Consider the following 21,539-nt stretch of genomic DNA (forward strand, 5'->3'; position numbering starts at 1 on the left):
ACACACCGTGGCGGAGGGGGGTTGGGACGCGACGTTCACTGGTGGAGGATTCTATCTTCCTGCCGCTTGTCAATGGGATTTTGCATTGTAACCACCCCACGCCACTGTAAAACGTGCTGGCGGGAAAAGTGAACCACAGTGAGCGGAGAATTCAGGCTCTTGTGTTGTGCTCAGCGTGGCCAAAAAGCTGAAGTTTGTGCTTGTGACTTGGTGCTCGAGTGCAGACTCAGGAATCCAGGGGAATAGACCCTTGGGAGACGTAATAAGTAGGAAACCAGGCAAAACTCCACAGTTCTTCTTCAAATAACACCCAATGCACCCACGCAGAAGATCAGACCGGCCTTGCTTTAGTATCTCAGCTTAAAGACAGCACCCCAGGCAACGCAGCACCCTCGCAGCACTGCACTGAATTGTCAGCCTGGCTGCTATGCACATGTTGTCAGGAGTGGGTCTCGAACCCACAACCTTCTGATGCAGAAGCAAGAGTTCTACCATAAAACCACACCCATACTTTGTCCAGTGAGCACGCGGCGTGTGAAGCAATTAACAGTCTGCTGGGCAGATCAGCGTTAGTACAGCCTTGGTCGACCTTCCCGGCAGAGTAGAAGAGGAAAAAGAACAACTTAACGCAGAATCAGACTGTTAACGCACTCGAGTAACACAGAAACTGAGGGCAGACTTACCAATGACAAAAATAATGCATGGCCTTGTTTTGGTTGGGTCGAACACATCGTATTCTTGAATCAGTCCAGAAGATTCTGTCATATCAGAGTCACTTTCAATTGAAAATTGGGCTTGGATTGGGGGCAAACGGTCATAGCGACGATAAGGAGCAACTCCTGCTTCTAACAGAAGAAAACATTAATTAGTAATTCATCTGACGGTCAAAGATGCTTCACATATTAAATCTGACTTAATTCCATTAATTTATTTGAGACGATTTTAGGTGAATGGGGTAAAAATGTTGACGGGAGCCTTAGTGCTGATTTAGCACAGGGCTAAATCGCTGGCTTTGAAAGCAGACCAAGGCAGGCCAACAGCACGGTTCAATTCCCGTACCAGCCTCCCCGAACAGGTGCCGGAATGTGGCGACTAGGGCCTTTTCACAGTAACTTCATTGAAGCCTACTTGTGACAATAAGCGATTTTCATTTCATTTCATTCAGAACTTGCTCAGGTTTATAAATATATATCTTTCCCTCCATCCCCTCTTTGCCTCGCCTGAGAGAGTTGTTTCTTGCTGTGTGTCTGGTACTAGGGTCATTGGCGACATCCAGGACCTCACTTACATGTCTATTATCAATGCTTCGAGGTCATAGAGACAATATGGTGACAGAAGGAAGCCATCGGGCCGATCAAGTCCATGCCAGCTCTCTGTCCATTGCACCACTCAATCCCTGGTGCCCTGCCTGTTTATTTCCCTCAAGCGACCAACCAATTTCCTTTTGAAATCATTCCGTCTCTCCGCTTCCACCACCTCCATGGGCAGCGTGTTCCAGATCTTTACAACTGGCTGCATTAAAAAAAAGGTCCTTCCTCACATCCAGCCCCTGCATCTCTTACCTTAAAGCTGTGCCCCCTGTAGCCTTTCTACCTTCAGCCAATGGCAACAGCTTTTCTGTTGCTTAGCTTTTTGAGATATAATGAACAACTCTCTCAGGCCTCCCCTTAACTCCCTTTGCTCCAGGGATATCAGCCCGGACAGTGTCAGCAGGGACAGGATTTCACCTCCGCAGGCCTAAGGCAGAATGCCACAAGATGGACAGCCAAGATCTACTTGTTCAACGCAGGCATAGGGGAAACCACGAATCAAGTCGCAAACTTAGTCCCGGTTTCTATGATTCAGTATCAAACTGGATGGTGGAAAGTGACCTGCTGTAACATTACTCAAGGTGGATTCACTGTGGCTCAGAGTGGGGGAACAGGCCATGTCAACCAAGACTGTAGCGGTTTGGAAGGGTAGTCATTGGGCCTGAACAGGACAGGCTCAAATATAAGCTGCCGCGGGTCAGGAATTAATCTTGATCTCAAGCCGTAAGCTTCTGGATTGATAATACGAAATGCAGAATGTTCCGGAAAGAGCACAATATTATCTGTTGACAAACACTAATCGGCTTGAGACAGACTCTTAATTCTTCTCTGAAAGCTGCAGACAGAAACAGGAGTAATTTAAAAGGAAGTGAATTGTTTCACTGTGAGGCGATCGCTGTCCAACGTTTTTGTCCTGGCCACTCCTGCACCGAACAATTATCCAGTCCGCAATTTATACTCACAGCCGAGGTACCAGCTCACGGTTACTACCTCAAACTCTAGACGGTGATAAGATAATTTCAGTGTATTATCTCGGAGGGACATCCAAGAAAATAATCTGCCTCTATCCAAAAGGTTATCCATCGTTTAAAATATCCAGCTTTGATCAGCAACATTCGCAAACCATCTGTGTTCACAGTGACAACCGGTGGAGCTCCCTCCCCTCGGAAATCATATATCTTTTACAAGATGAGAAGGTGATGATAGGCACTCTCTCAGCATCCCATTGCGGAATCAGTTTGACATGCAACCTCGGCCTTCTGACCCAGCGTGGGGGGCTGCGACGGGCAAACCGGAGCTGGCTCTGGCTCTGGGTTCTTCGTGGTGAGGAGTCGTGGGATGGAACATTCTTCTTCTGTCATTTTTTAAATTTTTTTTGTTGGGTTAAAGGAAATAAATGAACCTGTGGATCCGGAATGTCAGTCACAGAAAATAGGGCACCTTGCACGAAAACGCCGACTGACCCACTGCACATTGTCAACAAGCTATGCTTTCTACTTCAGCTCGGGCACATCGCAGGTTCGATGCTGAGGAAAGCTCCCTCGACACTGAATCATAGAATGTACAGCGCAGAAGGAGGCCATTCGGCCCATCAAGTCTGCACACGCCCTTGGAAAGAGCACCCCACTTAAGCCCACACCTCCAACCTATCCCCATAACCCAGTCACCCCACCTAACCTTTTTTTTGGGGACACTAAAGGGCAATTTAGCATGACCAATCCACCTAACCTGCACATCTTTGGACTGTGGGAGGAAACCAGAGCACCCGGAGGAAACCCACGCAGACACGGGGAGAACGTGCAGACTCCGCACAGACAGTGACCCAAGCCGGGAATTGAACCTGGAACCCTTGAACTGTGAAGCAACAGTGCTCACCACTGTGCAACCTTTGACCTTCAGTTGCATTACTGCCCCAGAAACATTCCTGAAGAGAACCCTCATATCTCCGGCCTTCCTGACATCAAGCAATACCTCCTTGTTTTTACGAGGGGAAAGAGATGGACAGGGAGAAGGAACTGAAGGAATTTGCAAGGAGGGATGCGGATAAGGGGCGTATGCCATTGTCTGAGTTTATTTGGCCAGCCGGAGTCCTTTAAAGGTGGGGATTGAGGAGTAGAGGCTACAGATATGAAATAGGCAAGGCCCGAATCTCACACAGGATTGCACTGCCGCATTCCCGCTTCCAACCCAACCCTTGCTTATACCTCTGTGGGCAGCTTGGTCAATATATACGTTGCCGTGGATATCCACTGAAAACACAAGTTTGAAGACCCATCCACTGGAGACGTGTGTGCAAGCAGCAATCTGACCCCCGGCAGGCTGAACTTCAAACCCAAGGCCCGAGCTGAGAGATAGCTTGCACTCTGCTGCACTGCAAAATTCCCGGCGCTCTGACCACATGAACTGCAGTTTGGATTGTAGCCCTCTCACTTCTGACCGAAGTTTGTGGATTCAAGCCCCACTCCAGACTCAAGAACGTAACCTGCGGAAATGTAATTTTAGTCTTTCACGGGATGTGGGCATCGCTGGGGAATGTCAGCGTTTGTTGTGCATCCCTAATTTCCCCTGATTATTAATTGAATTTAAATCTTACCATCTGCCGTGGCGAGATTTGAACCTGTGCCCCAGAGCGTTAGCATGGGCCTCTGGATTACTAGCCCAGTGAAATTACCGCTCTGCTGCTATTTCTTCGAAGTATGTTGTCCATCCCTAATTGCCCTTCAACCGAGTGGTTCAAGAAATACCACTATGCTGCTATTCCTCCTACGCTGTCAGAGGTGTTGTCTTTACAAACATAGGAATATCCAAACTAGTAGCAGGAGTAGGCCACTGGGCCCTTCGAGCCTGCTATGCCATTCAATAATGGCCAATCTGATTATAACCTTCCGTCTATCCCTGATAACCTTTCACTCCCTTGTTTATCAAGAATCTCTCTACCTCTGCCTTAAAAATATTCAAAGACCCTTAACCATTGAGGAAGAGAGTTCAAAATACTCACAACCCTCCGAGAGAAACAAACTCTCCTCGCCTCTGCCTTAAATGGGCAACAAACTATTTTTAAACAGTGACCCCGAGTTCTAGATTCTCCCACAAGAGGAGAAACCCTCTCCATGTCCACCCTGTAAATACCCCCCAGGATCTTAGTTGCCTCATACTCTTCTAAACTCCAGTGGATACAAATTTAATCTCTACAACCTTCCCCATTCCTGGTGTTAGCTTAGTAAACCTTCTCTGATACATTTACATCCTTTCTTAAATAAGGAGACCAATACTGTACACAATACTCCAGATGTGGTCTCACTGGTGTCCTTTAAGATGACATGTTCAAGCGAGGCCTTTGATTGTTCCCTCAGGTGGACATCGATGATTCTGTGGCACTTTATTTGTGAAGTGATGATATTTATACCTGAACTAACTCCTAATAACAGATTACCTGACCGTGAACACTTTGCTGATTGTGGGAGCTTGCTCTGTGCAAATTGGCTGCCGCCCCGCCGAGACTGTAACTGAGATTACCCTTCAGAAAAACAACTCCATCAGCGATGAATCACACTGTGACATCCTGAGATTCTGAAAGACACTGGGCGCGACTCAATGGAAACATTTCAAGGAGCGATCTTGGGCGCAACTTGGTAGGTGTTTCACAACGCATGCAATGCCGAGATGGAGACCGCTATTCAGCGGCACGTAGTCCTGCTTTTGGGCCTTGGCAGTTTCTCCCTGGTCGAGGCCGCACTGTGAAATTCTCCCGGATCTGGGGAGCTGAACTTGCCATCAGGACTGGCTCTTCAGAGATGGGGGCAGCACTTTTAAAGGCTGCCCCAATCTCTACAAGTCCCCTCTTTGAGGATTCCCCCTTTCAGGAGCACCCTCCCCCTCACACCCTCCAACCTTTATGTGGCCCCTTCACCCTCCTTTCATGGGCAGTGACCCTTGGCAGTGCTGACCTGGCACTGCCAGTTCCCCTGGCACCCTGTCAGTACCAGCCAGGTTGGCACTTCCAGGCTAGGATGCCCAGGGAGTGCCAGGGTACTATCCTGCCCTGTCCCCAGGGGCTCTAATGGACTCCATCAATCCTGATCCATGCTTGTGGAAACCAGTACTAATTGGCACCTGGTTGAGGCCTCTCAGGTGTGGACATTGATTCCTGGGCGCCCGGTGAATGCAGCGTCAAAATATTTAAATGACCCCACTAGCTCATTTAAGATCCAGATCACACCGGGCGTCGCGACTCAGGTGAACCCCCGATCGGCCCGGCACTAAGCCCAGTTTGTGGTGCTCCCGGGATTCACCCTTCGCGCCCAGTTCCACGCCAGGTGAATCGCGTCCGCTGTAACGATCAAGGGGCGACATTCTCCGACCCCCCGCTGGGTCGGAGAATCGCCGGGGGCTGGCGTGAATCCCGCCCCCGCCGGTTGCCGAAGTCACCGGCACTGGATATTCGGCGGGGGCGGGAATCACGCCGCGCCGGTTGGCGGGGCCCCCCCCCGCTCGATTCTCCGGCCTGGATGGGCCGAAGTCCCGCCGATAAATTGCCTGTCCCGCGGGCGTAAATTAAATCCCCTATCTCACCGGCGGGACAAGGCGGCATGGGCGGGCTCCGGGGTCCTGGGGGGGGACGCGGGGCGATCTGACCCCGGGAGGTGCCCCCAAGGTGGCCTGGCCCGCGATCGGGGCCCACCGATCCGCGGGTGGACCTGTGCCGTGGGGGCACTCTTTCCCTTCCGCCTCCACCACGGTCTCCACCATGGCGGAGGAGGAAGTGACTCTCCCCACTGCGCATGCGCGGGAAACTGTCAGCGGCCGCTGACCCTCCCGCGCATGCGATGCCCGGGGATGTCATTTCCGCGCCAGCTGGCGGGGCAACAAAGGCCGTTTCCGCCAGCTGGCGGGGCGGAAATCCCTCCGGCGCCGGCCTAGCCCCTCAATGTTGGGGCTCGGCCCCCAAAGATGCGGAGCATTCCGCACCTTTGGGCCGGCGTGATGCCCGTCTGATTGGCGCCGTTTTGGGCGCCAGTCGGCGGATATCGCGCCGTTTCCAGAGAATTTTGCCCAAGGGCTGGATTTTCCGTTCCTGTGGCTTTGTGCTGGCACCAACGGAGTATCCGTGGAGTTCCACGATGGATAAATCGGCACCACACCCGCACCGATTCCACTGCCGGTGAAGGGCGAGCACCGGCCCACTACTCCCCCAAGCCCTGGCAGAAAACCCCCCAGCCAGCGGCATGAATGTCGGCGAGGAATGACGGTGCTGGACACTGTCCATGTTCCCTTTCTCTCTCTCCGCAACCACCACGCAGCGTTCACAACCGTTGAGACCACAAGTGGACTGTGCCGTTGGGAATTCGTCCCATCGGAGGAGGAGCATTGGGGGTGGCGTGATAATGGGATCCAAACGCGGGTTGCAGCTGTGGGCATCGCGCATATCAATGATGCCGATCTGGAGGGGGCGGCCCAGCATCAAACCAGCGCCTGCCCCAATTTCGGCGACGGGAGCTATTCTCCGTCCGGTCGCCGTTCCTGATTTCGACATCGGGCAATGGAGAATCCGGCCCGCTATTCTTCCAGTGTTTCTTGTGAATTCAAAATATGGATTGCTCCTCACTGAAGGTGCAATGCACCGGGGACAGAGCCCGAGACAGGATGTAGAGACAGGCTGTTTAAATTCTCAGCTATTGTCCAGAAACACTGGCCAGCTGCTTCCAGCTCACATCGGACATCAACCACATTGAAATCCGGCAGCTCACCACAGCCAGGATTAAGCACAAAATACCACCAAAGGCAACCTGTGAGTGGTCACTGATTCTGTGTTTAGATCGAAACAATGTGCATTAACAGACACAGTTAATCCCCACTTCTCCTTCCACAGCTGGCTTCCTGTTTTCCAAAACCGGTCATGTTTCACAACCAACTAATCGATGCCATGTTTCCAATTCAAGGATTAACTAGGCCAGAGCAACATCCCTGGGGGCAAGCAGAGGGGGGGCGGGGGTCGATGTCAGGGGAAGCAACATTTTGGTCAGCACCGTCTAGAGGGGGAGCAACATCTGGGGGAGTGACATCTGGGGGAGTGACATCTGGGGGAGTGAAGTCTGGGGAAGCAACCCTTGTATTGCCGGCTGCAACATCTGGGGAACGTAACATCAGGAACTTCATGCAGGGCTCAGAATGCATTGCTTATTAGCTGCAGTTTACCCTCCTGAAGACTCTCTAATCTTGCTGTTCCCCGGATGCCCGCTGCCCTGTTGTCCCCCATTCAAGCACAATTCTTAAAGTATTAGTCTAAACAGGGAGTGTCAGTGGGATATGCGATCATGAGTGGGATGAAGAGGGAACTGTCAAAGCCAAACTAAGTCCAGACTTTCCCCAGCAGTAGTTGAAGGGGCGGTCACTGGATCAGGAGTCAGTACTAAGGCCGAGACCAGCTGTAGACGGTATGTGAGGAAAAGCATTTTCACCCAGAGGGCGGTGGGAATCTGGAACTCGCTGAAAGGGTGGTGGAGGCGGGAACCCTCGCAACATCTAGATGAATACTCGAAATACCACAGCACACAAGGCTATGGACCAAGTGGTGGAAAATGAGATTAGAATAGATAGGTGTTTGGTGCCTGACACAGACACAATGGACCGAAGAGCCTCTATCTATGTTGTAAAGCTCTATGTCTTTGCAAAGATAAAATTGCATTTATATAGCGCCTTTAATGGACTCTGGCCATCCCAAAACGCTTTTCAGCCAATGAAGAAGTTTTGAAGTGTAGTCACTGCTGCGATGTTGGAACTACGGGTTACTGTTCCTCAGTTTCTCAGCTTTATATCTGTGATTGTTACCCACTTGGTGGATGTCATGAGACGGGAGAACTGCACAGAGTCAGCCACATTATAGCACTGCGCTGGCTTCTGTTAACAAGCAGTTTGAACGCAGCTCACCAATACATTTTAAAAAGCAAATTTAGAGTACCCAATTCTTTTTTTTTTCCAATCAAGGGGAATTTAGCGTGGCCAATCCACCTGCCCTGCACATCTTTGGGTTCTGGGAGTGAGACCCACGCAGACACGAATGTGCAAACTCCACACGGGGCCGGGACCGATCCTGGGCAGCGTGAGGCAGCAGTGCTGACCACTGCGCCACCGTGCCGCCCCACACTAATAGATTTTTAAGGACAAATTATGAAGCTTCTGTGACTACTGCGAAATTGCACCTTCTCCGTTTGACGAACACCCCTGATTGTTTGAAAGAGTTTAACGCAATAATGTAAAACGCCTCAGTTGTGGTTTCACTTGCATATTGTTGCTATGTTGATATAAAAGTCACACAAGAGTCCACGCGTCCTCCTCAGGCTCAGCCTGATACAATTCAAGGTGATTCACACATGACAGTGGCCCGGAGGAGCAGGTTTTTTTGGGATGGAGGACAGGTGTGGGCAGTGTGTGGGGGGGGGGGGCCCGCAAATCATGTCCACATGTTTTGGGCATGTCCGAAGCTCAGGGGATTCTGGCAGGGGTTTGCGGACGTCAGTGCTAAAAACGAGGGTGGCGCCAAGTCCGGAGGTGGCAATTTTTGGAGTGTTGGAAAACCCGGGAGTCCAGGAGGCGAGAGAGGCTGATGTTTTGACCTTTGCCTCCTTGGTAGCCTGGAGACGGATCTTATTAGCGTGGAAGGACTCGAAGCCCCCAAAATGAGGGGTATGGGTCAGTGACATGGCCGGGAATTCTCAGGCTTGAGAAAATTAAGTTCACCCTGAGAGAATCAATGTTAGGGTTCGTCCGGAGGTGGCAGCCGTTTATCAACTTCTTTGAGGAAAACTAAACCGTTAGCAGATTCAATTGAGGTGGGGCGGTGGGGTAGGGGCTAAGGGGTAGTTAGGTTATTTTTTGTTTCGCTTAGGCGGGAATAGTGAGAGATGGAGGGGGGTGTTACGCACTGAATTATGTTTCCATTCGTATCCTTTGTTGTTGTAAAACCATAAATGCCTTAATAAAACGTTTGTTCAAAAAATAAAAGTCACACAGTTCTGTTCTGAACACACAGGTTCTTTAGCGCGGACTGCTTGTCTAATCATCGGAGCAGGAGGGGGCCATTCAGCCCATCGACTCTGCTCCGTCATTCAATAGCTGATCGGATTCTTCAATGCCTTTTGAACCCACTATCCCCCTAACCCTCTACATTATTGCGAATCAGAAATCTGCCAATCTCTGCTCTAAACATACCCAATGACTGCGTTTCCACAGCCCTCTGGGACAGAGAATTCCAAAAAGAGGGAAGAGAATTCACAACACTCCGAGGAAAAATGATTCTCCTCAACTCGGTCCTAAGTTGTGTCCCCTGGTTCCAGACTTCACGAGGGAGAAACATCTTCCCAGCATCTACCCTGCCTATCCCTTTAAGTATTTCGTAGGATTCAATCAGATCACCTCTCATTCTTGGAAACGCTAGAGCGTACAGGCCCAGTTTCCCCAACCTCTCTTCATAAGACAGTCCCGCCATCATAGAATCGGAGAGCGGTTACAGCGCAGGAGGCCATTCAGCCCACTGTGTCTGTGCTAGCTCGCTGCAAGAGCAACTCAGCCAGTCCCACTACCCCACCTCAACCCTGCAAATATTCTCTCTGCAAGTGAAAATACAATTCACTGCTGAAAGATTCAGCTGACTCTGCCTCCCCCGGACTCTCAGGCCGTGGGGTTCACATCCGAACCACTCACTGCGTGAGGTTGTTTTCCCTCACATCGTCTTACGCTTTTTTAACGCCATGCACCTTGTCCTCTCATTCACGAGACACATTTCTCAGACTCGTCATGGCTTTGAGCACCTCTATCGAATCTCCGCTCAACCTTCTCTCCTCTGTGGGGAGCAGCCTCGACTCCTCCCATCTATCCAGGTAACTGAAGTCTCTCACAACCCCCCCCCCCCCCCCCAGAATCACTCTCGCAAATCTGTTCTGCACCTCCTCTGAACCTTCCACATCCTTCGGCACGGTGGTTAGCACTACTACCTCACCGCGCCACAGACCCAGGTTCAATTCCGGCCTCAGGTCACTGTGCGGAGTCTGCACGCTCTCCCCGTGTCTGCGTGGGTTTCCTCCGGGTGCTCCAGTTTCTTCCCACAGTCCAAAGATGCACAGGTTGGGTGGATTGCCCGTGATCAATTGCCCCTTAGTGTCCAAGAGGCTAGGTGGGGTTACGGAGATAGGGAGGGGGCGTGGGCCTGGGTGGGGTGCTCTTTCAGAAAGTCAGTGCAGAATTCACCAGTGTTTTATACGGATTGAACAATTTGTGCACCTGTATCTCGGGTCCTCTACCCGGCACCGTGTTTAGAATTGTACCCCTCATTTTATATTGCTTCTCTTCAGTCTTCAGACCAAATGAATCACTTTGCGCCTCTCTACGTTACATCTTATCTGCCACGTATCCACTCTTTTCACCAGCCTGTCAATGATCTCTTGAAGTCTATCACTTCTCCTCCTCATTGTTCACAATATTTCCAAGTTTTGCTTCATCAGCAAATTCTGAAACTGTGCCCTGTACCACTATACAAGTCTCGGTCATTTATATATATATAGACGTAGAATCCCGACAGAGCAGAAGAAGGCCATTCGGCCCATCGTGTCTGCACCAACCCTCTGAAATAGCACTTCACTAGCTCACTTACCTGCCCTATCCCTATAACTCCTTAACCTAACCTACACATCCCTGGACACTAAAGGGCAATTGATCATGGCCAATCCACCTACCCCATATATTTTAGACTGGAGGAAACCGGAGCACACGGAGGAAACCCGCGCAGACATGGGGAGAATGTGCAAACTCCACACAGACAGTCACCCGGGGCCGGAATTGAACCCGGTCCCTAGCGCTGTGAGGCAGCAGTGCTAACCACTGGGCCGCCCAGCCGTCTCATACACGTATATGGCAAAAAGCAGTGGGACTAGTAATGAGCTCTGTGGAACCCTCTGGTATACCTTATTCCAGTCCAAAAAACAGCCATGCACCCGGACTCTCTGCCCCCAGTCATTCAGCCAACTGTGTATCCTTGCAGTCACTGCTCCTTTTATTGAGGCCTGTTGGTTAGGAGATCGCACCAGACTCCACCCTTTGTTAGAATGCCGGACAAGAACCCCAAACAATCCTTCTATCTGTAAGACTGTGATGCTTTACCCCAGAGTGGTGACTCTGATCAATAAGTATCTTTTATCATACTTTAAATTCCACACAGAATGACCAACATTAATTATCAGTTAACAGTTCTTAAACACAAGGAAAAACTTACTATCTATACCAGCTACCAACTTCAACCCAATACATTTCAAATGCCACTTATGAATAAAGTTAACAAACAGATTACTTGCTTAGTTGTGTAGAGACCTTTGGAGTAAGAGACCCTTTCAGGAGCAGAACCAGGACACTTCTGCTCAACCTAGCAGCATTTGGCAAAACTGATGTTCAACTTAACATCATCTGTCCTGTCAGACTCAAATCCTATGGCAAACTGCAAAACCACAGACAGACCTGGCTCCTTTCATTAATACATCGTCTGTATCCCACTAAGATATCACAGGTCCTAGGATTAAATACAACCCCTCATAAATTCATCTACTCTCCAGGGAATCTCCAGCTATCATAACAATATCCCATTAGCCCTCTATATGTAAACAAGTAAATGGTTGGAATAAATCATGACCTCCACCTTTTTACGACTTATTAATTGCAGCTTTAGCAGACACACAATCTGGATATCTCACCCTAGGTTCTTTAATAATATTACTGCAACAAACATGTACCTTAAACAAGGCTTTTAATAACGTTACTGCCACAAATATAAAATATAATCATTTCTACATTCATCACACCGATGCGGCAGATCAAAAAGATCCTCAGCCCAACGTTTATTGGGCCGCTTTAGGTTCAGGCCTTTCATTAGTGTGTAGGTCTACCACGCCAGCCCACCCACTGCCTCCTTTCTTTTCAAGTCAAATGGGTGCACATCCAAACTGCAGGAGGTCCTATCAACAGAAAGAAACCAGGCTCCCCGGAGTTCTGTAGGCTATAACGAAAGATTAACTTGATTTTAGACACTCACCTGCTCGAAATATTGGCTTCTTCCCTTGACCCCCATTGATTGGGGGTAACGCTGGACGTTCCTGGGTGATGAACGTGTCCCACTTCACTTTCTCCGGCCCTCCTAACTCCCGTACTCTCTGCAAGCAGCCCTCGAGGTATTCCACTGGATCGTCAGGCCGATGGTACATCAACCCTGTCAACATGCTCTGTTGAGCAGAAAGGAAAAGTTAATTGTTTTAACGCATTTCAAAAAGAAAAAGACTTTGATGTAATTTGATTGAATCCATCCATTTCAAGTGTCAGTGACATAGCCTCCCCTTAGTCTGTTCTGCAATTCCATTCATCAAAACACCAAAGACCATAACCTCGGGCTTTCAGGGACAAACAGGCCCCTGTTGCGCATTGTTGCCATCCTTTGTAGAACCGGCAATGATGGTGGCCAGCCTGGGCTGTCTCTTCAAAAGAGCTACCTTATTAAGCCCACTCCCCTGCTCTCACCCCTTTAACTCTGCGGAGCTTTTTGTCCCCCGCCAATTACCTTTTGTAAATCATTATTGCAAATTGCTTCCGCCATTCTTGTGAGGCAGTGCACTCCAGCTGACAATTATTTGTGAACAATTTATTTCCCCTCAGGTTCCCACTGACCAATTTGTGAATGATACTCTTTTAAGAGCTGAAATGAAAATGAAATGAAATGAAAATGAAAAATGAAAATCGCTTATTGTCACAAGCAGGCTTCAAATGAAGTTACTGTGAAAAGCCCCTAGTCGCCACATTCCGGCGCCTGTTCGGGGAGGCTGTTACGGGAAATGCTAGTCAGATCATAGATGCAGTTCCAAATTACAGAGAATCCGAATTTAATCCCCATCTCTACTGAGTTTGATGAATGTATATATATATATGAATATATATGGTATTTTATGTATCTGCTGCCGTAATAGTTTTAAAAGCCTGGGTTAGGGCGTGTGTATGTCTGCTGAAGTAATGTTTTTAAAAATCCTGAGTAAAAGACAGGCAGACATTGTGGCTGTAGAAGGTGCCACTGAGATGTTGTAAAAGTGAGATCATCGTTATTGAGGTCCACGCCTTGCGCCGATTTGGGCGTCAAGCTCCAGTCCCTCGCTGGCGGTGATAACGTTTGCGCTCCACACTGGCGGCAGTATGTAAAGTTGGCATTTACATGCATTTAAGTGTGATTTGTGGGTTGGACATAGTATGCTCCGCCCTTCCACGATGCTCTGCTCCTCTCAGGCAGAAGTCTTACTGGGCGTGAAATTCTACAAGTATTTACAATGTGGACTGGGCGCCATGACTGCAGAGGGGCAGTGGGAGGCTAACAAAACCACGGAACACTGCTGGGCTGGCTGGGGGGGTGGCTGCCCAGGCTGGGGGCATTACAATAAAAGTAGTGGGTAGTGACTTGGTGCCAAGTCCGCGGACTTGGGGTGTCCCCTCGGGATTGGGGTGGCCTGGCTCAGACCACCATTGCTGTAGTCGGTCTTTTAAACGCATCCCTTTCGTGCTACTTACAGGGTCCTGGCTGCACACACCACTGAGTGCTGCCTGTGTGCTTTAAATGCTCAGAAGGCCTTTGGTAATCTGGGAGCCCACCCGGGCCGCCCTTCTAGACACCCTCATACCCCAGCTGGATCATCAAGGGCCAAGCTCAATCAGGAGCCCACCAAGTGTTGGCATTCCTCAGAAGCTGGGCAGCACGGTAGCATTGCGGATAGCACAATTGCTTCACAGCTCCAGGGTCCCAGGTTCGATTCCCGGCTTGGGTCACTGTCTGTGCGGAGTCTGCACATCCTCCCCATGTGTGCGTGGGTTTCCTCCGGTTGCTCCGGTTTCCTCCCACAGTCCAAAGATGTGCAGGTTAGGTGGATTGACCGTGATAAATTGCCCTTAGTGTCCAAAATTGCCCTTAGTGTTGGGTGGGGTTACTGGGTTATGGGGATAGGGTGGAGGTGTTGACCTTGGGTAGGGTGCTCTTTCCAAGAGCCGGTGCAGACTCGATGGGCCGAATGGCCTCCTTCTGCACTGTAAATTCTATGATAATCGATGAAGCTCTGCCCACTGCAGAGGAAACAGGGGATCAGCAGAGCTCACCCCAACCAGGGGACACCTACGGAACCCACAGCGGTTCTCTGCCCCTCTCAGGGGATTTGGGAACTAGCCTCCTCGCCCTCTCCCCAAGAGTGGAAGGAACTGGAAAACTACCAGGAAAACAGCTCAGCTGAGGATGAAGCATCAGCAGAAACTGAGCCAAGGACCTGCTTTCAGCTAGCACACTAATGGAACGGAATGATTTCAATGCAAGTCATTTTTGACTTTTATCCCAGCTGAAGCAGAGAATCACGAGCTGGGGGAGCAAGGTAAACAGCCAGGTTTCCTGTCCGTCATCAGCACCACCCTCCCCTTCCCCCACCTGCCTCCATGCTGATGTCTCAGGCAGGCAATCAGGTTTAGCAGCAACACGCAGAGTCCAACCACACACATACGGAAATGACTCCTCAGATACTGGAGGACCATCCTCTGTACAAAGCAGAACCTTCGCCAAAAGGAAGTAAAGAAAGAAATGCCACTGGCAAAGTAAACCTCTTGACTTCACTGCTGCATGTGCCAGCGCACAATCTCACTTCACTCTTGCAAATGTGGCAGGAGAATTGAATGTGACAGTGAGACCCGATTACGGTTTGACCATGCTATGTTACCAAGACAGTTTTCTTACTTAGGTTTGGATTGTAGAAGAGTGCCGATTAACAAGATGCTAAGTGGTAGTCTTCTCCATGCAACCTCCTACCCTACACAATTTACAGCTTCGGTAAAGCATCCAGTACCTTGCGGCAAAGAAACCTCCTTCAAAAGTCTTGCTCGCATGTTATCCTGTTTACCAGATTGATGATGCCCCGTCGCTCACAACATAGGATCAGAACCACTGCGTGAGTGGAGAATATGAACCGCCATAATAATAATAATAATCGTTTTTTGTCACAAGTAGGCTTCAATGAAGTTACTGTGAAAAGCCCCTAGTCGCCCCGGCGCCCGTTCGGGGAGGCCGGTACGGGAATTGAACCCGCGCTGCTGGCATTGTCCTGCATTACAAGCCAGCTGTTTAGCCCACTGTGCTAAACCAGCCACCATGGTTCCTGAGGCTCCCTGCACTTTGCCAAGACCTTTCCATACTTGAATGATATTGAAGTATGCTAGAATGTTACAGGGCTAAAAAAAAGCTATAGGATGTTCCAGGGAATGGCCTTGAATGTTGCCCAGCCTCCGCTCAACAACATCCCCCATCCAACCCCTACCAGCCCTTTACACAGTAGGACAGAGAAAGGTTTCCTCTGTGCACAAGGCCCGGTGGAATCTTACATCAAAAGTTGCCATAGTGTTCAACGGTTTGTTTCATCTGTGTTTGGTTATGTTGCCCACTAACTGATCTTTAGACTCTGCTTGGTTGCTTAAGCCTGCGGGTGGACCTAGAGTGTTAAGAAATCTGGGAATGTTGCAGAAAGGATCTGAGTTCCCTGAAAAAGCTCCTGTAATTCCTGAGATGTTTTCAAGTTCTGTGAATAAACTGTTGGATTTAGAATGTTTTGTTTTGAGATGAATGCAGCAGCTCAGTGACTATATAACAGATGGGTTCACAGTTTTGTTGCACCTTGTAGCTGGAGGAAACCTTCGCCCAGTGTGTGGGAAGACATAGTTGGAGATTGCAAACGGCGCGTAGCATTGAGCACAGCGCTGTTCAGTGGTGTTATTTCCATCATTTTCTACGGTCCTCAACCACGTGGCCAATTGTAGCAGAAAAGGAAAATGCTGCGGATGTTGGGAATCTGAAATAAAAGCAGAAAATGCTGGAAAGACTCAACAGCTCTGGGAGCATCAAGTCCGTGGTCATACGGATCCGAAACGTTCACTCGGTTTCCCTCTCCGCCGATGCGGCCAGACCTGCTGAGTTTTTCCAGCATTTTCTGTTTTTATTTTGCCAACTGTGGTGATTGAAATGACACCAACTACAAGGATTTATAAAATGTCAGGGTGATCCTGTGCCTATGTGTAGGGGTGTGCTTGTCGTGGGGGGGGGGGTGCATGTAAATCACTGATATATTAGCGCCGTCTCCAACAGACCCTGTCGATAAAGGATGTCATGATATGCCAGTTTGAGTACGAGAATTCTCTGAACATTTATAAGCTCCGTACCAGTATTCCAATTAGTACAACATGGTGCAAAATGGAGACAGTGAGTCTGGGAGCAGTAATTTGTAAACTGGCAGAGTGCATTTGGATGCTGCAGTGTTGCTAAATCAGCCAATCGGCGTTAAATTGTTAGGAACACTTGCATAACGAATGAAAACCGCAACAGGCTGGGGAAGAGAGTAAATGTCCAACTGCTGCTAGGGGCTGTTTAGCTGGCTAAATCGCTGGCTTTGAAAGCAGACCAAGGCAGGCCAGCAGCACGGTTCAATTCCCGTACCAGCCTCCCCGAACAGGCGCTGGAATGTGGCGACTAGGGGCTTTTCACAGTAACTTCATTTGAAGCCTACTTGAGACAATAAGCGATTTTCATTTTGTTTCTTCAACGAAAGGGCGGTGGCAGGACGTGAGGATTCCATTCATGTTTCTCCGTGGCCCAGTGCTGTGCCGACTGGGGTCAAATTAAATTTTGCAAATGCATTGGGGGAACCAAAGTGAAGATGGGGCTGGATTTTCAGGTTCCTGGCAGGGTGAGGAAGGCGGGATGGAAAGTGATGCTGTCCCGCTGCAGGCAGCCCCAGTTCAGTTTGCAGGCCCTTCCCGCGACCTCGTGCCACCTCCACATGCCTGGCTTCGATCACGCCCAACGTTGCCCCCCTCTGCCACTATGGCAAATTGGAGTGGGCCAATGAAAGGTTGCAGTCATCAGCTCGTCAACCGATTTTATTTTTGTTCAAAATGGCGGACGGGCTTTCAACTTTGGCACCTGCTCACCTCCCGCGGCATCAGAGACTGGGGTGGCATCGGATTGCCGACCCACTATCGCCACACTGTGTTCTATGTGCACACGGAGTGTGGGCGGGATTCGATTTTGCAGCCGTAAAATCCAGCTTATGTTTATGACATTCACGGGAGTCCCGAGAAGACTTGAATTCAAAGATTTATTTAGTTGAAGCAAGAAATGCAAGGCCGCAGCGTGACAGGCAGTACATCCAGCACCAGCCAGGACCACCCGAAGACGCTGGTTCCAATCCTGGCAGGTGTTTATCCGTCCGATTCAATGAGCCCCACTGTTAGGCCTCTGCTCTTCAGCAGAGGGGGGGCAGTTTAGCGCAGTGGGCTAGGCAGCTGGTTTTGCGGCGCGGAGCGAGGCCAGCAACGCGGGTTCAATTCCCGCACCAGCTGAGGTTGTTCACGCCTTCTCGACCTTGTCCCTCACCTGAGGTGTGGTGATCCTCAGGTTAAATCGCCACCAGCCAGCTCGCCCCCTCAAAAGGGGAAAGCAGTCATCTAGGACTATGGCGAGTTTACCCCTCAGCGGGGGAGCTCGTATTCCACGAGCTCCATGCGGAGATCAATCTGGTGAACCCCATGGGTGTCATGGGAGTTATTACAATATTCTAAATCTCCAATTGGTTTCCTTCAATAAGGTGCTAACACCTCCCCATTTACCTGATCAAATATTAATCACTGCACATTTAGCTCATGTTATCTGCCCTACATACTGATCCTCAATTGCATAACGGTTGCAATCTACTGAATTCTCTTCCACCAGACTCCACTCATTACATTGATGTTTGGCTAACCTTTAGACGCAAACTGACACATACTGGCTGACGTGACTGGTTGTGCTAATAGAACAGGGTCCTCAACCCCGGTTGAGAGGGCAACTCCTCCCTCAGGTGGTCTAAAGCTGGGGAATGTTAATCGCTCGAAAACAGATGTACAAATTAAATATAAATTAGAATTTCCCTTGGAGAGATTCTGTTTACAGCTGTACACAAACACATCCTGTGAGAGGCATTGGCAAGCATCAGCAGACAACTAAATATAGGAGGTTGGATCTTTCTACGATTTGATCCTGGTGTCAGCTGTGGCTAATTGGCAGCACTCGTGTCTGAGTTGGGTAGACGAGGGTTCGTAGCTCTATTCCATTAAGTCACAAAATTGAGGTTGACACTACGGGTGCAGCGCTGGGGGAGTGCTGCACTGTTAGAAGTGCCGTCTTTCAGGTGAGACATTGAACCAACATCCGTCATTCCAGGTGGAAGGTAAAGATCCCGTGACATTGTTTTGAAAAAGACCACGGGTGTCAAGGCCAACATTTAATGTTCAACCAACATCACCAGAAGATGATGCTACTTATGGGATCTTGCTGTGTGTAACTTGGCTGCTGCATCCCCTACATCACAACAGTGACTACACTTCAAAAATAATTAGTTGGCCGTAATACACTGGGGTGGCCGGAGGTCCCAAAAGGCGCTATATAAATGTACAATTTTCTTTCTTCTTATTCAATGTGTTGGGATGCAAGAATACTTGTTGAATTCCTGCTGTGTTGGATAGCTTGTAAGTAAACAGCCATAACAGGTCTGAATGCAAGAGGTGAGGTGAGAATAGCTGCCCTTGACATCAAGGCAGCATTTAACTGGGTTTTGCATCAAGGAACTCTAGCAAACTTGACATCAATGGAAATGGGGGGGAACGTTCCCTGCTGGTCAGAGTCATACTTAAACCAAAGGGAGATGGTTGTGGTTGCTGGAGGCCAATCATCTCAGTCCTGGGACATTGCTGCAGGTGTTCCTCAGGGGGTTTGTCTCAGGCCCAACCATCTTCAGCTGCTGCATCGATGACCTTCCCTCCATCATAAGATCAGAAGTGGTGGCATGGGGGTGCAGTGGTTAGCACTGCTGCCTCACGGCGCCGAGGCCTGGGTTCCATCCCGGCCCCAGGTCACCGTCCGTGTGGAGTTTGCACATTCTCCCTGTGTGCGTGGGTCTGTCTCATCCCCACAACCCAAAAATATGCAGGGTAGGTGGATTGGCCAGGCTAAATTGCCCCTTAATTGGAAAAGTTAAAATAAATAAATAATAAGGTTAGAAGTGGGGATGTTCGCTGATAACTCCACAATGCTCAGCATTTCCTCAGATACTGAAGCAGTCTGTATCCATTCGCCAAAAGACATGGACAATATGCAGGCTAATAAATGGCAAGTAACATTCATGCTACACAAGTGCCAAGCAATGACCATCCCCAATGAGAAAGAATCTAACCATCTCCCGTTACGTTCAACAACATTATCATCCTTGGGAATTACAATTGACTGAAATCTAACTGGACTAAACATATAAATACAGTAGCTGGAATAACAGGTCAGAGGTTGGGTATTCTGAGGAGAATGATTTACCTCCTCACTTCCCAAAGCCTTTCCACCATCTACAAGGCACAAGTCAGGAGTGTGATGGAATACTCTCCACTTGCCTGGGTGGGTGCAGCTCCAACAACACCCAAGAAGCTCGACACCATCCAGAGCAAAGCTGCCAGTTTGACTGATGCCCCAGCCACCATCTCCAACATCCATTCCCTCCATCACCGGCACACAGTGGCCGCCGTGTGCACCATCGACAAGATGCACTGCAGCAAATCACCAAGGCTCCCTTGGCAGCACCTTCCAAACCCCGCGATCTCTACCACCTAGAAGGAAAAGGGCAGCAGACACCTGGGAACACCACCAGCTGCAAGTTCCCCCCCCCCCCCCCCCCGAGCCACACGCCATCCTGACTTGGAAATATATTGCCGTTCCTTCACCATCACTGGGACAAAATCCTGCAGCTCATCCCTAACAGCACTATGGGTATGCCTACACCACATGGACTGCAACAGTTCAAGAAGTCAGCACACAAAAACCTTCCACGGCCAGGTAAGGATGGGCAATAAGCAACGCGTTCATGTCTTGAACAAAAAAAAAACATTTCCTTTGACCTGTGTTCCAAGTGGTAGAGTTTCAACTCTGTGCTTTCCTGGTGACGCAGTTGGTAAAGTCAGTATACCTGAGCTACACTGACCAGTGGGTCTGTACTGATTCAACTCATCTCTACCTGGGTGCAATGGTAGCCATGATGTGGAGATGCCAGCGTTGGACTGGGATGGGCACAGTAAGAAGTCTTTCAACACCAGGTTAAAGTCCAACAGGTTTGTTGGGAACCTGATGAAGGAGCTGCGCTCCGAAAGCTAGTGATTTCAAACAAACCTGTTGGATTTTAACCTGGTGTTGCAAGACTTCTTACTGGGTGCAATGGGGGTCTTATACCCACCCGCACAACGCCCCTTCCCTTACCCTCATGGTCAAACAACCTCTTGTGAACACAGTCTGTGCTCGGTAGCCGTTTGGCTGGAGTGCTCATGAAATGTAACAGAGTTAATGTCTTCAGGAGAGGAAGAATGTAGAAAGGGGAGGGGAAAACTGGCAAAGAAAATGGAAAACATGCAAAAACATCTTAGTTTTAGAGTACAGGACAGGAAAGATTACAGTCAACTTTTCCAATCAATTATTGGCTTTCTCTCCTCAACACTGAAGAGCGCACACCATCTGTGCCATTCCGATCCAAAAGAGCCTATTACTTCCTGGAATGATTCAGTTACCATTTATTTCTCAAATGTGTTCTGTAGAAGGGAAATATCAGCTTCAACTTATGAACAGATCCTTCCAGGGTTGTTTCAACAGACGCAACATCGCACATGGCATTCAACAATGTATAGGACCACAGGAAATAGCAGCTGTCCAGCAGCTGGGCAGCACGGTAGCATGGGCTGCACGGTAGCACAGTGGTTAGCACAATTGCTTCACAGCTCCAGGGTCCCAGGTTCAATTCCCGGCTTGGGTCACTGTCTGTGCGGAGTCTGCACGTTCTCCCCGTGTCTGCGTGGGTTTCCTCCGGGTGCTCCGGTTTCCTCCCACAGTCCAAAGATGTGCAGGTTAGGTGGATTGGCCGTGCTAAATTGCCCTTAGTGTCCAAAATTGCCCTTAGTGTTGGGTGGGGTTACTGGCTTATGGGGATAGGGTGGAGGTGTGGGCTTGGGTAGGGTGCTCTTTCAAAGAGTCGGTGCAGACTCGATGGGCCGAATGGCCTCCTTCGGCACTGTAAATTCTATGATGAATTTCTGTCAGCAATGGCTCAGAATGCTTAAACCAAATTG

General features: G+C 49.5%; 1 protein-coding gene across 3 annotated transcripts in view; it reads right to left on the reverse strand.

Moving 5' to 3' along the window:
- LOC140399248 (adenylate kinase isoenzyme 1-like) overlaps nucleotides 1-21,539 on the reverse strand; it is a 242,246-nt gene that overhangs the window by 204,381 nt on the left and 16,326 nt on the right. For 2 of the 3 annotated variants that reach the window (XM_072488680.1, XM_072488679.1), the window contains exons 2-3: nucleotides 12,385-12,571; nucleotides 684-845 (exon numbers count right to left, since the gene is read on the reverse strand). In XM_072488680.1, the coding sequence (XP_072344781.1) occupies nucleotides 684-845; nucleotides 12,385-12,571 (349 nt within the window). The remainder of the gene's footprint in view (nucleotides 1-683; nucleotides 846-12,384; nucleotides 12,572-21,539) is intronic. The other variant, XM_072488681.1, reaches the window with a different exon arrangement.

Source organism: Scyliorhinus torazame, chromosome 22, assembly GCF_047496885.1.
Source record: "Scyliorhinus torazame isolate Kashiwa2021f chromosome 22, sScyTor2.1, whole genome shotgun sequence".
Classification (NCBI taxonomy): domain Eukaryota; kingdom Metazoa; phylum Chordata; class Chondrichthyes; order Carcharhiniformes; family Scyliorhinidae; genus Scyliorhinus; species Scyliorhinus torazame.